The sequence below is a fragment of the Lacerta agilis genome, chromosome 3 (genome assembly GCF_009819535.1).
Source record: "Lacerta agilis isolate rLacAgi1 chromosome 3, rLacAgi1.pri, whole genome shotgun sequence".
In the NCBI taxonomy this organism is placed as follows: Eukaryota; Metazoa; Chordata; class Lepidosauria; order Squamata; family Lacertidae; genus Lacerta; species Lacerta agilis.
The window spans coordinates 84,440,762-84,457,034 of NC_046314.1; the positions used below are offsets into that span (position 1 = coordinate 84,440,762).

Sequence of the window (16,273 nt, forward strand, 5' to 3'; positions counted from 1 at the left end):
GAAGATAACTCAGCCTCTTCATAAATTATAAATTGATGACTTATAAAATACACTAACCCCAGTGGGAAATAATCATTTCTTTCTGCAAAAGGGATTGTTAGAGGGAGCCATTTTGCACGCAGAGGCATGGAAAACAGTTAGGAAAACAGCAGCGCATGAATAATTTCAGTAAACGCGGTTAATCTAAACAAACAAATAGCAACATTTAGTAAGTGTTCAGAAGAAAGTAACTATTAAGGATTGGCTCCCTGGGAGTCAAAAAGAGCTGACTGTATAACTGGGTAACAGATAGTAGTCTCCTGTGAAATGAATAATTGATGTAGGGCTAAAAACCACTACCACTGTATAATCCTATGCAACAATTTATACAATTAAAGGCTATTGCTGTGATTGCATTTTCTCCTTATGATTATGGAATTATAGGCTGATAGGATGCAATTTCATTTTATTACAAATACACCCCCCCCCCCACAGACACACACTAGAAAACATAATCACAGATTGATATAGATACACTAAGCAGGGAGGCAATTGTCCGAAGAATAGTAAGGGACATTTGGACAGGGAGGTTTGTAATTATTATTATTATTATTATTATTATTATTATTATTATTATTATTATTATTATTAATACCCCGCCCATCTGGCTGAGTTTCCCCAGCCACTCTGGGCAGCTCCCAATCAAGTGTAAAAAAACAGTACAGCATTGTAGTAGTATCTTTACACAGCAGCCTGTGTAGTTGATATGGGTTAATTTTCAATTGACTGTCCAGATTTGGGGAGTCTGGGGACAGCCCATTAGAAGTTTGTTGAATGGAATATATGGGTTTATTATATATATATGAAGGGTCATCATCAAAGCACCCATGGGTTGCAAGTGTGCCCAGCCTGTACTTCCTATGGCACCCGTGAAAGGTCTCGGGAAATATCCTCTCAAAAATACACAATATGTGAGATACTGTTCAGTCCCTGTTTGCACTGGCTCAGCCTCCCCCTGCATTGAAGACTCTGCCCATTTAAGCCATAGGAAGTAGTGGTCCCTCCACCTCCCACAACCACCCTTAAGGATAGCTTAGCAATTCTCATTTATAGGTCATTGAAGTAGACCTCAAAAGGGGAACACAACCGGCAACTCACAATTTCACTCAGTGCTGGGAAGTTCAGGCACCTAGCCAATGACATATTGCATTTGGGGTAGAGGTGATCTGTGAAATGGATAGCTCTCACTGACTTCAAGAAAAATCATGATCTTTTCATCATCTTTATGTTACAATCATGTAATGAAACATTATTCTATGTTGCTTTTCTTTTCCTTTTAACCACAAGTGGTAACCGGTGGATCAAAAGTACCAGCTCTTGTGAACTTCAAGTAATCTCATGATCCACAGTCGGTAAGGTAAAGGTAAAGGACCACTGGATGGTTAAGTCCAGTCAAATTTGACTATGGGGTGCGGTGCTCATTTCCGCTTTCAGTCCGAGGGAGCCGGGAATTGTCTGCAGACAGCTTTTCTGGGTTATGTGGCCAGCATGACTAAACTGCTTCTGGTACACGGAACACAGTGACGAGTGCCAGGGCACACAGAAATGACCTTTACCTTACCATCACAGTGGTACCTATTTATCTACTTACTCTGGTGTGCTTTCAAGCTGCTAGGTGGGCAGGAGGTGGGACAAAGCAACAGGACCTCACCCCGTCACACAGATTCAAACTGCTGACTTTACCATTGTCAACCCCAAGAGGCTCAGTGGCTTAGACCACAGGTATGTATGTATTATTATTATTCTACTTGCAATAAATATTATTGGTTGAGTGCTCAGAACAGGTCACCAAAACAAATGAACGAAAGAAAAGAGGCTAATTTTTCCCAATAAGTTTTTTTACTGTACATTTTGTAGCAAAAGAGGGAGAGAAAAAAAGAAAATATTTTGTTCACAGGGATGTCATTTTCTAAAACTTCAAATAGGAAACATGACAAATAACAAGATCAAATACACAGCCATGTCACAATAGATCTCTGAGCTTTTCTCTCTTAAAAAAAATACATAGAGATTTGTGTGTGTGTGTGTGTTTCTTCTATCGTTTACCACCTTTCTCAGCACATCCCTTCAAAATAATGTGCAATTTCAGAAATGGTTTCCAAGTGGCATGATTCTTGGGAGCAAATAAATACAGAAAAATATATCTGAATTAAAGGCTGGTTGCTCTCGCTGCCATAAGTACTGCAAATTTCACAGCTGTCATGATTTAGTGAAGTTGCACATGCATATCCCCAGCAATCCCAGGTCTTGCAGCAATGTGCCTGCAAATGCCTCTGGTGATTAGTTTGCAAGCCACAACAGTTGACCTCAAAAGAGCAAGGATCTTGGCATGAGAGAAGGGCTTGTGAAAGTGGTGAGGGGCAAGGGAAGCAGCAGCAAAACAATTAAACGTGGGACACCACCTATTCCGCAAAGCATCTTGTTTTCCATGGCTTATTGGAAACATCCCCATAATCAAACATTTCACTGCACAATATGCCTATAGATCTCAAGTTCTCGTGCTCTTGTTTTGATTGACATTGCTACATGCCATTTGGTGGCACCGAGCACACGAGAATGGTGCTTGTTCCTTTTCTGGAAAGGGTATGCAAGTCTACATTGTTCGTGCTCAGCTGAACGGAGAGAAACTGCCTAACCTTAGCTGGAAGTGATTTATGAAGAGATAATCAAAACAGTTTCATTTCCCCCCACCCTTTGATTCTGAAAACTGGCTTCCTCTCTACCTCCCTCCTCTCAGACATCAAACTCCCTCAGACAGTTGACCAAATTATCTGCAGCCTCCTTACACACTGACAAACAAAGGATCATGAAGGGAATGGACAAAGGGAGGATCTAAAAAAATATTAACTCCTAGATTTCTTTTCCCCACCCTAGGATATAAAGATCAGAAGAGGAAAACAAGTGTGTAGTTCGCTAGGTGACTGGTCTTCCTTAATTTAGTGCAGGAAAGAAAAGCAATAAAAATAAACAGCAGAGACCATTTTATTATTTCTGGGAGGAAAGAGATAAAAAAAATCCTCAGCCAAACCATGGCAAGAAAATTTCCACGTGTTGCTGATTCCATTATGAGATTAAGCCGAGAAGATGGTTTGTACGCATGCTCTTTTTCTCCAGATGCTGTCTTGATGAAGGTCCTTGGACAACCATAGTGGCAGCTGGGCTTATCCTCAGGTCATCTTTATATCCATGGGAGTCTCCTTTTTAGAAAAAAGAAGAGGGAAGGAATTCCTCTCTGAATGAAACATATGCCGCTTAACCTGTTTTTAATCCTCATTTAAGCTTTTTTGACAGTTCACCAGGAATGCACCCGTGATTTCCTTGAGACATTCACACAAACATAATGAATGTGTTGGATACATTTCATCAGCTTCTCTCTCTCTCTCTCTCTCTCTCTCTCTCTCTCTCACTCACTCACTCACTCACTCTCTCACATACCCCTCTATTAACATTTCATAACCTCTCTTATCCAACTTGATTATCTGACCGATATACGGCTGTGTGCGCGCACATGTGTTGTGTGTTTCTCCCATCACGTTTATGGCCTTTTTAACAATCATGGACTTCTGTTATGCTTGGAGGGATTCTGAATGGAATGGAGGGCAACTCTTATTTACACTGTGCTTTCCATCACCCACTCCGAGCTCCCATAAGTTCCCCTCGCCCCTGTCAGCTCACTGTCATCATACTGCAAAAGCATGCCGTTCACTGACAGGCTGCGTTTTGTCCAAATGTTTGTGATCTTTTTGGGGTAGTTGCAACACTGAGAGGTGGAAAAGTCTCCCATGTCAAAAGAATGGCTACGCTTAGTTTTACCCTCCAGTGGCAACATGAGGAGGCTACGGAATTTGGACTCATGCTGGCCCAGCAGTGGCTCCTTGTCTGAGTGATGGGCCACTGTTGAAGTTCTGGAGTCTATTGTGTCCTCCTTTTTCTGACACTTCAGTTCCAGGGAGGCAAAGGCTCCCATGAGCCGATCAATGTTGTTGTGCTTTGACCTCGATGGGGGCCTCCACTTACTGGACAATGTGCCCTGCTCACTTTGGAGGCTGTAGCCATCACAGTCACGACTATTCACAGAGCTAGAAGAAGAGGAGATGCTGCTGTGTGCAGACTCACAGTTAAACTCCATGAGCTCGTTCCTTACCACCACTTTGGGGTTGACTTGGGGCAGGACCCCGTTCTGAACAGGCTGGGATCCATTAGTTTGTGAATAGACATTGCTAACGTTAGCCATCTTCCCCGGGGCATTGTTGCAAACCTTGTACCGGACCATGAGTACGACGATGAACACCAACAGAGTTGCCACTATGATGCCTCCGATGATCAGGATCATTGTCCCCCCCAGGAACTGGCTGTGCATGGACTGGCACTGGGGATAGTCCTCTTTGGTGTAGAACTGGGCGCAGCCCACAATGTTGGTAGCGGTGAGCGTCGTGGCGGTGTCGTCCCACATGGCCAGAACGCAAAGATCGTAGCCTGTCCCAGACACCAGGTTGTTCACCACAAAAGCCTTGTTTGTAGCAGGGATCATCCTTCAAGGGAAAGAAAACAGCAACATTAGTTTAAAATGTGGCAGGAAAGTAGTGTGACTGGGGTGGGTGAGGCCAAAGCACTGGACAGCGGCAGAAGCAAATATCTAAATCTTAGTTTATTTCCTCAAATGCGTATGTCAAAAGACATTTAGCTGTTCATCTGTGAATATGTTTCCTCTACCAATTCTGTCATCACACTCCTTTTCCTCCCTCCCTCCCTCCTTACAGTAGAACACATATTATCCAAAATCCTGAAATACTTGATGATATTCACAGCCTCTGGTGTCCCTGCACTCCTTCATTCCTTTCCTTACCTTACTCTGACCTTCAAGGTCACTAGTAACTTTGAATGGTGCATGGGGGTCTAGCCATTCCAACATTACTGCTGGGATTAAATCCATGTTAACAGACATTATAAATCAGTGAAGTGGTTTTCATTTATTAACCTAGCAATAGAAACTCAACAAGGGGCAATTGCTTTGGTTTAAAGACATGACTGGGTCACTGAGTTATAATCCTGCCAGCATCCAAGATCTAACTACCTAGCTCTCCTTTTCTTGTTAATTTGGCTGAAAGGACAAAGGTGTTAAAATGGGACAAGAAAAAGCCAGGAGGTTAGACTACTTCTTTTGTATACGGTATATATACTGTGTGTACACACACACACACACACACACACACAACCGCATGCTGATCAAGAAATAAGAAAAGCAGAGCATTTTTTTCTAATTGAATATGTATCCAGCTGACACAGGCAGTTTACATAATAAGTGATGAATCAGCAAGTTCTTCTTAGGAGACTGTCATCTCTGGAGCTCTGCCTTTGTGACAGCATAGGCTGTAGCCTGAACTGTGAGTGGGAAGTGAGACAAGTCAATCAGCCAAACCAAACCCTCCTTCTTGTTACGTTTGATGCTGTCACCATGTGGACATCTTTATTTTTCTCTGACTTCCTCCACTAAACAGCCCTTTAATGTTCCGGACTTTGACTGTCCTCACCTACTCCTTGTATTGGGTAGAATAGCAAGGCACTTAAGTGTGGACACAAACCTTTTTTTTTTTTTTTTTTTACAAAACCAATTGTGCTTTTAGTTAAAAGTTTAAGAAAGGCAACACATTAAGCAGTTTTTGAGAAGAAGAAACAAACTTTAAAAAAAAGTAATTTTATGATTGGAGTAGCTGTTCAATCAAATAGAAGCAAATAAAAAATAACTAGAGATAAACACATGCAGCTATATCCAGTCCATTTTTTTCTAGGAAAATAGGTGCTGGTACTCATCATAAAGTTGTTATAGTAATTGATACACTTTTTAACAACAACAAAAAAGGTGCTGGTGCTATGTACCCTTGAGTACCCCCTGAAAAAACACAATGCTCTATCTATCAGATACTGTTTCTCTAACCAATACTTAACAACTTGCACCCATTGATTCAATTTCTGGGTCCCTTTGTGGGGTTTTTCCCTGGCTCTTTTTTTCCCAATGCCCGACTCTGCTGCCTATCACTTTACACTGTTCAAGCTCTCTGTTTGGGCCTCTTTACTCTCTTGTAGCTCTTCCACTCCAGCTCTTTGAATCTCAGTGTTCATAACCTTCTAACAAACTATCCTCTTTTATAGCTTGACTCCCCCTCTCAACCTTTTAGCCAATCAGAAGAAGAGTACAGTCTTAGTTGAGATTCTATTTCCCATCTAGGAATGTAAGAAACAAAAAGCCAGGAATAAATAGTAGCTGCCTACAACCGGACACCTGTCCAAAATCCTGAAGACCTACTGTCAGCCTGCATAGACTAGGTATCAACCTTTTTAGACCCAGGACCTACTTATAAAAGAAACATGTATTTGAGGACCCATTTCTTAATCTTCTACCATATATTTGCACAGTGGTACTGCTCCTGTTTATGGTTTTTGAAGAGCCAAAAAGAGGACACATTTGCCAACCTCTACTTTTAACTATGGATCGCTATAATGACTCTCATTTTACACACCCATGAAAAAGAGGACATGTCCTGGAATAAGAGGACATATGACAACCCTACGTCCTATTGCAATTCGCCTCGGATCAGGCCATGACCCACTAGTGGGTTCTGACCCACCTATTGAACGCCAGTGGTGTAGACCAGGGTTACCCAAACTTGGGTCTCCAGCTGCTGTTGGACTACAACTCCCATCATGCTTAGCTAACAGAGCCAGTGCTCAGGGGTCATGGGAATTGTAGTCCAAAAAAGAGCTGGTGACCCAAGTTTGGAAAACCCTGGTGTAGACAATATTGAAGTAGATAGACCAATGCTTCAGTATAAGGCAGCTTCCAATTTTTCCTAGTAGACAACGTGGCCCATACAGATACAAATTTAGAATCGTAGAATAACAGGAGATTCTGTTTAACACAGGCAGCTTAATAAGTACAGTAGATTTCCGAAGTCTCCGCGGGTCTCCTGTCAATGTAGCGTTGCATATTAAGAATAGCTCAGAGTGGAAATAGGAACAAGATAAAGCTCTCTCCTTCCCACTGTCCCTATTGTTCCTCATCCACAGCAACAAAATCTGTGGAATGAGGGCATATGCGCAAATTGCATTTTAAACTAAAGATCGGTTCTTCAGCATGCTATATATAGAAACAGTTCCTCAAGTATTAGTTGCTAGCCATACTTTTCAGTTACAAGATAATAACAAAACTTTCCAGCGCAGAAATGATGATAGAACTGTTGGAAGTGTTCCTTCATAGCCAATGAGCCTTATTTCCATCTGGTAATACATTGCGTTCTAGGGTCTCTGAAGAGAAAGAAATCTGCATATTTAGGATGGACCTTTATTTAGGCCCCAACCACAACTTACATTTGGCTTCACCAAAATTTTCCTGGGAAATGTAGTTTGTTAAGGGTGCGTCACACACTACAAAAATATGTAACTGCTCTCTAATATCACTCTCCATACGCAAGGACTCGAACGTGGCCAATGTAACACCAATTTTGGAAAAGGGACCCAGAAGGGTTCCTGGAAATGATGGGCTGGCAAACTCAATGTCTGTCCTGAGAAAACTGGTGGACTTGACACCAAGACTACCTTCACTGAACTCTTTTTGGCATCTGCTTAAAACAGGCACCCCCAAATTCAGCCCTCCAGATGTTTTGGGACTACATTTCCCACCATCCCTGACCGCTGGTCCTGTTAGCTAGGGATGATGGGAGTTGTAGTCCCAAAACATCTGGAGGGCCAGGTTTGGGGGTGTCTGGCTTAAAACATTTTTGTTTAGACAAGCATATCCAGATATGCAGGTGTTACATGTGTTTTCTTTCTTTTTAACTCCTGTTGTGTTTAATTGTAAAATAATTTCAATATTCTATTTTATGTTTTAAACCACTTACATGTTTTCTTACAATCTTGCAATATGTGTGTGTGTGTGTGTGTGAGTGAGTGAGAGAGAGAGAGAGAGAGAGAGAGAGAGAGAGCTTGTTAAATAAAAAAATAAAAAAATAAAATCATTTCTTTTCTTCCCCATGGAAAAATAAAATTAATGAATATTTTCTCTCTCTCTACTGGTGACTGAAGAGTTCATTCACACTTCTGGATTAAGCAAGCAGCAGCTCCATCTCCTTACCTTAGCTGAAGTGTGAAACTAGTTGCTTAGGATTAATCAAACTTTAATCCTTTTTTAAAAATGCACACCACCTTCATCTGAGATATGAATTAGCCACTCCTGAATTCTTTGAGGACGTCTCTGCCTTTGCTGGTCCCATTTGATTACAAAGCAGAAAGCTAGAGGTGGTATTTCACATAATATTCTGTGCTTATATTCTGTGGAGTTGTCTTAAAACTGTATGAGGTTTCTTTATTCTCTTTCCCCTGTACCCAAATTCTAAACTAGGGTGGGGGGACTTTAAGCCTTTCTCTCTGGCCTTCAAGATGGAAGAAGGCATCCATTTCCTTTCAGCTATTCTTCTCCCAACAAAAACTATGCTATTTGTCTTGCTGTCTGCCCTAGCAGAATTTTACATAACGCATAAATGATGTCATTGTTTATTGCATGGAAACAAAATAGCAAATATCTACCGCATTTGCAGTGTTGTTTTCCAGTCTGAACATGAGACAAAAAAAAATGCTAACATAGGTCATTTCTGTCCCTAGTTCCATTTTCAGCAGAATTATGTGACATCCCTGCTGCCCAGGCCACTTACCTCTCTGTCCAAGCCAAATCCCTTACTAGTCCTGCTCTGCACTGGCTTTACCCGAACTGGGATGTGTCCTTGAATTGTCATCATGCTCTTGCTTGTCTGGATACAGAATGGGCAGATGTGTTTGTGAATAAGCCTCTGACTCTTGCATGGCTGAAATGCAACCAACCATATAAAGGTAAGAACCCAATCTATTGCTTCGCTCACCTTTGCCTCTGGCTCTCTCACCAATGGTATGCAGCCCCCCAAAAGCTCTCCATCAAGGAATGTGGTCTTTGGACTGAAGGTTCCCCACCACCGTCCTAAATCAAACCTTACCCAAACTACTTTTCTCCATTGCAGGGGGTTGGACTAAATGATCCTTGGAGCCCCTTCCAATTACATGATTCTACTTTTCTTTAACCCCTTCATGGATCACTGCCTTGATGTGGTGAAGGGGCTTGAATAACTCCAAGAAGCTATGAGCTATGCCATGCAGGGCCACCCAAGACGGACAGGTCATAGCCGAGAGTTTAGACTAAATGTGATCCACCTGGAGAAGAAACTGGCAAACCATTTTGCCAAGAAAACTCCATGGACATAAAAAAGGAGACGATTTGAGAAGAAAGTGAGAGTTTCCAAGGCATGCTCTGGTTCATGGGGTCACGGAGAGTTGAACATGACTAAGACGACTAAACAACAACAACAACTTTTATTTAAAAGTGACCACTGATTTCACCCCATTCCCCTTGCCTTTACCGGTAACATTCTGCAACACTCCCTGTGAATACTTAATGTCAAAGTGAATTCATTTTTACTCCTACAATAAAGTTTGGTAAATGCTGTGATCAGCTGCCTAGTTTTCATGCACCAAGTGGTCCCAGCTGATACCAACCTTTAATCACAAGCCAATCGCACAACCTTATCTTAGAAAGCTGTTGCAAACATCCAGCATACTCATGCAATTGCAGCTGCTTGCATGAGTGGTCTAGTCAGATGAGTAATACATTGTTGGAGGAGGGCAGTCACGGAATTGATAGCTTCTTCCATGATGATGATGATGATGATGATGATAAATAATTTATTGCTTATACTCTGCCCATCTGGCCTGGGCTCCCCAGCCACTCTGGGCAGGGGAGTTTTCTAATAAAGGAGCAAAAGTCATCATCTTCCCCAATAAGGAGATCACTAGCACAAACTATTAAGTGCATGTGCATGCTGGCTACATAAATATTAGCAGTGCCTCTCAGCTGCTCGGGATAAATGCAAAAGAAGAGCACAGTGTCATGATCTTTGCATTAAAGCACCACAAGAATTGCTAGGTCTAACTTGCAACCAAATATTGTTCTTCAGTGACACCACATTTGTTCTTAGTGATTGGTGAATATCCCCAAAGAAATATGTGGAAGCATAAACAAGTAAGCTTGTTAATGAGCTGTTCCCTTTCCACTGCTCTTTCTCAATGAGGCATTATTTTATGCAGCAAAGGCACAATCCAGTTATTGCTTTTTGCGGCTATTTCATTTGTGTTCTAGGTGTTGCCTAGAAGTGATGTGATCACCCGCCTCAGAGGATTTATATGGCAGAGATTGCAACAGTAAGCTGAACTCTGGGATGAAGGAATAATAATGACAGGGAAGGGGAAGAGATCAGCTCCAGTAGATGGAATTGAGAATAGGGATCCTGCTGTGGTCTATGGCTTCAAGAAAGAAATAGCTTTAGAGAAGTATTTTTTTAGAGAGGACAAAAATGTGTAACATGGCCAAAAGTGATAGAAACCTGCTTATAATACTATGAAATGAGCTCTGCTATTTATTTATTTATTTGTCTCTTTACTTAACACAAAGTGCAAAACTACAAGAATATTTGTGTCAGGGGAATGGAATGCATAGCTACTACCAACTGGGCAAATGGTCTATTGACTTGGGATGCTTATCCAAATAGGCCTCTGATCCAAATAAGCACATCACTGCAGAACTGAGGTATAGCATCCATAGCTGGATGCGAATCTAAGGGCTGGGCTAGATGTGTTATAAAATGCATTACTTGATGCTGGTGATGTTGTTATTGCTGATATGTGTGTGCGTTTTAAAGGCATCATGGGGGTGATTTTCATCATGACTGCTATGTGCAAGGATGGTGTTTAACCCTTTCCTCTTCCGCTCCACCCCAATGACCCTTGCCACTGCACCAGTTATTAACCCAGGGAGGAAAGCATCTATTGGAGCCAGTGGAAGCTGTGGTGCAGCAATTTTCATCAAAAGCACAGTGGGGATAGAAAGGGTTAACTCCCTCTGGAAACATGTCATGTTCCTGACCATAATTACTCCATACCTGCAAGGGATTTTTTTATTTTTTTTTAAGGATACCATAGCAAGTGTAGAATCACATCTAATCGGGTTTTAAATGTGCATATGAATGCCATTCCTGGACAGTGTGATACTTCCAAAAGGCAATATAACATAATGCAAGGGGCCCTGGCCAAGCTGGCTTGGGAGGGGGGAGATTTGTCCCCACCCTTGTAATCAGAACTTTGGTGAGGAAATGGCTATGAACAGGCATGAAAAATGGATGCAAGATTTGGAGGTGAAAACTCAATCCAATAAAGATTTATAAAATTCCCAGATTGATGCAGAAATTTGGAGAACTGAGTTTAAAATAGGAATATTGAGAAACTGAGCAAGAACGGATCTAAGAGACTGATTAATCTCTCCCCTAAATGGACCCAGTTTTTATTTGCTCCAGCAAATAACCATGACAGCTATGGTTTCTTTTAATTACAAACCCAGACATACCAAGAGTCTTAGAGTTAAACCTGTACACCTGCCTTCCTGAATCTAAGAATATGGAAGAATAGTTGTGGCATCCTCAAATTCAGAGGTCAGTGTGAACTCTCCCTTCAGTGGTGCACTCACGCTTTGAAGGTAACATTTTAAAATATCAATGCAGGATCAGATCTGTGTTTCAGAAGCATGTGGATTAGAGGTGGTCACCAATCCAGTGACATAGAAGTAGTTGTCTCCACAGTGCATCCACATGATCTCCACTCTGGTTAAATGCTAGTAATTTTGGAATGTGGGTGCCCCAATTAAAGTTTGTTCAGAGTTTTGCGTTCCCATAGGGATACCAACCCAGATTCCAGCTAAAATGCTTGGGGTGTTATCAAATCCTGCCCAGCTATCGCTTTTTAAAAGAGCCCCCTTGGCTCTTTATTTCATCCCTGATGCCACACCCGCACGGCTAATGTTCCATGGTTAACAGCACCAGGAGTGCAGAGCAGCTGTGAAAGGATGCACTGCGTGATGGAGCAAAGCAGGAATTGGAGTGGCCTCTCTCAGCTGCGTGTGTTGGGGATAATCAAAGAGTCATCAATATCCCAGAGTGAAAATGTGTCTGCATTGATTTTAGGTGTGAAGACTCTTAAGAGCTACCATCAATCACAGCCGACTAGCAATACGTTTTGAGGAGGGAGGGTTATTTCAGAAGAGTGTCTCAAAAATAGTCTTGAGATTGGGTAACTTCATGAAAAGTAGATCATCCTCTTCAGACATGGGAGCACCACCTTTGCTTTTATTTGTTAACTCCCAGAGTGCTTGAATACTTTCTCATTCAACCTGAAGTGTTCATATTTCAGATTCATACGGCACGGAGGAAGCGAATGTAGAAAAAAAATTCCGTCTCTCGTAACACTAGAACTCGTGGACCTCTAATGAAGCTCAATGTTGGAAAATTTGGGACAGATAAAAGGAAGTCTTTACATGGAGCATAACTATGTAAGTTGCTCCCACAGGAGCTTCGATGGCTTGAGAAGAGGACAAATTCATGGAGGAGAGGGCTATGTTCTGCCTCCACAGTCAGAGGCAGTAATGCTTCTGAATACCAGGTGCTGAAACTACAGAAGGGGCAGAGTGCTCTTGTGCCCAAAACCTCCTTGTGGGTTTTCCACAGACATCTGGTTGGCCACTGTGAGAATGTGATACTGGACTAGATGGGCCATTGTACTGTTATGCCTCCTTCTTGTCGGGGACCGTGCTGAGGAGGGCTGCACTGAGGAGAAATGGTGGGAGCCACCCCCACCCCCCGCTGCTGCTCCTGAATCTTCCCAGGAACAGGAGGGCAGTATAGATTTGGAATAGTGGTTTGCAGAGGGGTGTAGTTCAGAAAGCAGAAGCTGGGAAATACTGGATGGGGAACAGCTAGGTGAAGAAAGAGGATTAACAGATTCACATTCTCTGGAAAGCCCAGGATCAAGAAGAGCTCAGAATGTCTCAGAACAGAAATCACAGAGGTTATAAACTCAGATTACAAGACGTAGGAGTGATGCAGATTAAGAGGGATGGAAGTGGGTGTGATCCTTTATTGGGAGCACTGCCATTTCTAGGAGATGCGTTCTTTGTTCTCTCGCTGTGGTAATTAAGGTTTCTAACTGGTAAGACATTCCTTTCTTTAATCTTCTGATCTACTGCCATGGGGGGGGAAGGATTTCATGAAATCATTTTGATTTCAAGATGATTGGGTTACATGTCAGAGTTTGTCTGCAGGGGGTGTGGTGGTGGGAGGTAAGGATCCAGCCCACAGGCTGGATTCAATTCTCAACTTCTGTTTCAAAAGATTCTCAGCAAACTGAGTGGGCAAGGAGCACTGTCCGACTCTTCGTGACCCCGTGGACCAGAGCACGCCAGGCACTCCTGTCTTCCACTGCCTCTGCAGTTTGGTCAGGCTCAGGTTGGTAGCTTCAAGAACACTGTCCAACCATCTCGTCCTCTGTCGTCCCCTTCTCCTTGTGCCCTCAATCTTCTCCAACATCAGGGTCTTTTCCAGGGAGTCTTCTCTTCTCATGATGTGGCCAAAGTATTGGAGCCTCAGCTTCAGGATCTGTCCTTCCAGTGAGCACTCAGGGCTGATTTCCTTCAGAATGGATAGGTTTGATCTTCTTGCAGTCCATGGGACTCTCAAGAGTCTCCTCCAGCACCATAATTCAAAAGCATCAATTCTTCGGCGATCAGCCTTCTTTATGGTCCAGCTCTAACTTCCATACATCACTACTGAGAAAACCATAGCTTTAACTATACAGACCTTTGTTGGCAAGGTAATGTCCCTGCTTTTTAAGATGCTGTCTAGGAGCACATTAGGCATGTATTTTCTGCTCAAGTCCAGGCACTTTGTCACTTCTCCCACTCTTCTCCTATTCTGAGATTCATGGGCAATTCAGGCTTGGCAAATTCCAACTGACCTGATTTGCACCTCCCAGACTAATGTATTGATTAGAGTTGAACTCTCCACCAGCTTTCACACTTCCAAAAAATTCCAACAAGCTTCTTAGCACCAAAAATGTATCAGAATTTATTTTGTGTTAAAATATATTTTAAAAGGGACTAATACAAAAAAAATTAAATAAATGTTTAAGTAAATTATGTCATGCAGATATTTAAAAAAATGCAATTAAGACAGAAATGGGATAGGAATTTTTTGGGTGAAAAATTGTGGACATGGATATGGACAGGAAATAAACAAATCTACCCTTCCTGAAAGGGAGTCTCCACCCCCATCTTTCAACCGGACACTGAGGTCCAGCTCCGAGGGCCTCCTGGCGGTTCCCACACTGCAAGTTACACTGCAAGCTACAGGGAACTAGGCAGAGGGCCTTCTCAGTGGTGGGGCCCACCCTGTGGAATGCCCTCCCATCAGATGTCAAGGAAATAAAACAACTATCCGTCTTTTAGAAGACACCTGAAGGCAGCTCTGTTTAGGGAAGTTTGATGTTTTGTTGCTTTTTTATTCTATGGGAGCCGCCCAGAGTGGCTGGGGAAACCCAGCCAGATGGGCAGGGTGTACATAAAAAAATTATTATTATTATTATTATTATTATTATTATTATTACGCCTGCTGCACAGATGTACATGGAGTGCTGGCAAAGGAAGGAAGTTAGGGGAAAGGATTGCTCTGCTCTTGTACACTCATAGTAAAGGTAAAGGGACCCCTGACCATTAGGTCCAGTCGTGTCCAACTCTGGGGTTGCGGTGCTCATCTCACGTTACTGGCCGAGGGAGCTGGTGTACAGCTTCCAGGTCATGTGGGCAGCATGACAACGTCGCTTCTGGCAAACCAGAGCAGCGCACGGAAACGCTGTTTACCTTCCTGCTGGAATGGTACCTATTTATCTACTTGCACCTTTGACATGCTTTCGAACTGTTAGGTGGGCAGGAGCTGGGACCGAGCAATGGGAGCTCACCCCATCGCAGGGATTTGAACTGCCGACCTACTGATTATCAAGCCCTGGGTTCTGTGGTTTAACCCACATAGGGCCCTCTTATTTTCTGGTATTGCCCTATGGTGGGGGAATGGGGATTCCTAACCATAATTAAGACACTTACTATGAGGAGCTGCTACCCACTCATAGAAGTTATTTCAGCCTCCCGGGTAGGGATAGACAAACCCGACCATTTCATTTTCCTCATTTTTTCCAGACTTGAGTTCTCCATGCCTCTTCATTAGTTTGTGCTTAAAAAAAAAGTTCTCATGAAAGTTCATCAGGATTGTAGTGCAAATTTCTCCTTGATTGCAATGTTGCCTAATATACACATTTCTGCAAAACAATTTCCCCTACTATGAAGTATTTTTGGATGTTATTTTCATGCACATACATGCATTTTATGCATACTTTACCCTAGTAGGTGTATTCTTGTACGCATGACTTGGCTGCATAATTTGGAGAAGTCTGAATTTTGAAGGGTGACTGTGCTTCGGTTCGCTTACTTTCAGAAAGTGTGAATTATATAGATTTGCCTTGAAATGCAAGTGGAATTGAATTCCCCCCCCCCCCAATCTCCACTCCCAGAGAGGCTTCCCACAAACTCTGAGATTCACAGCTCTACATATTTTTCTGGTCCAAGTCTAATAAAATTAATCTTGCATTTGCCCCGAGCACTGTAACATTAATGAATCATATAACCGGAAATAAATATATATCTCCCATTGCCACTGATTCCAGCTCTCCTCTTTGATTTCCTCCTTGACAATCTGCACCCCCTGGTGTGCTCTCTCAGTACATATCAGTAACATACCATGTGCTCTTGAGGACCCAGCACAGCATAGATTGCATTTTTGCAATGTTTTAACTAGGTCTGTGGCATCATTAAGCAAATTGGGAAATAAAAAGGCTCCAGAAACCCAGCAGGAAACCTTTAATTCTCAGGTTTGTTGTGGACTTTCAATCCTATTTCTGATGAGAACTTAATGCTCATATACTCTGTTTTCAACCAATGGACTAAGTCACATGTTAACATCCTGGTATTAAGGTTAAAAGGCGGGGCAAAGGGGGAATTGATTAGGCTAATTGGTTTGGCTACTCAGTTCATAGCTGTCAACCTTCCCTTTTTTGCGGGAAATTCCCCTATCAGTACTATAGTTATGTACTGCTATGACTCAGTTCCTAGTTTCCCATTGTGGGGTAAAAGATAAAAAACTTTCTGATTTTTAACTGACCTGGGCAGTTTGGAAAGGGTGGCTTTACAAAAAAAGCCTTGTTTAAAGGCATCAAACAGCAAGAGACA

The 16,273-nt window shown here is 42.4% G+C and overlaps 1 protein-coding gene across 6 annotated transcripts in view; it reads right to left on the minus strand.

The window, feature by feature from the left end:
• Nucleotides 1–3,003: 3,003 nt before the first annotated feature.
• The window catches only part of LRFN2 (leucine rich repeat and fibronectin type III domain containing 2), a 248,378-nt gene continuing 235,108 nt past the window's right edge, over nucleotides 3,004–16,273 (minus strand). For 4 of the 6 annotated variants that reach the window (XM_033144590.1, XM_033144593.1, XM_033144591.1 and 1 more), the window contains one exon: nucleotides 3,464–4,571. In XM_033144590.1, coding sequence (XP_033000481.1) covers nucleotides 3,650–4,571 — 922 coding nt within the window. In that variant the 3' untranslated portion in view covers nucleotides 3,464–3,649. Of the gene's footprint in view, nucleotides 3,237–3,463; nucleotides 4,572–16,273 lie in introns of those variants that run through there. The other 2 variants (XM_033144595.1, XM_033144594.1) reach the window with 2 other exon arrangements.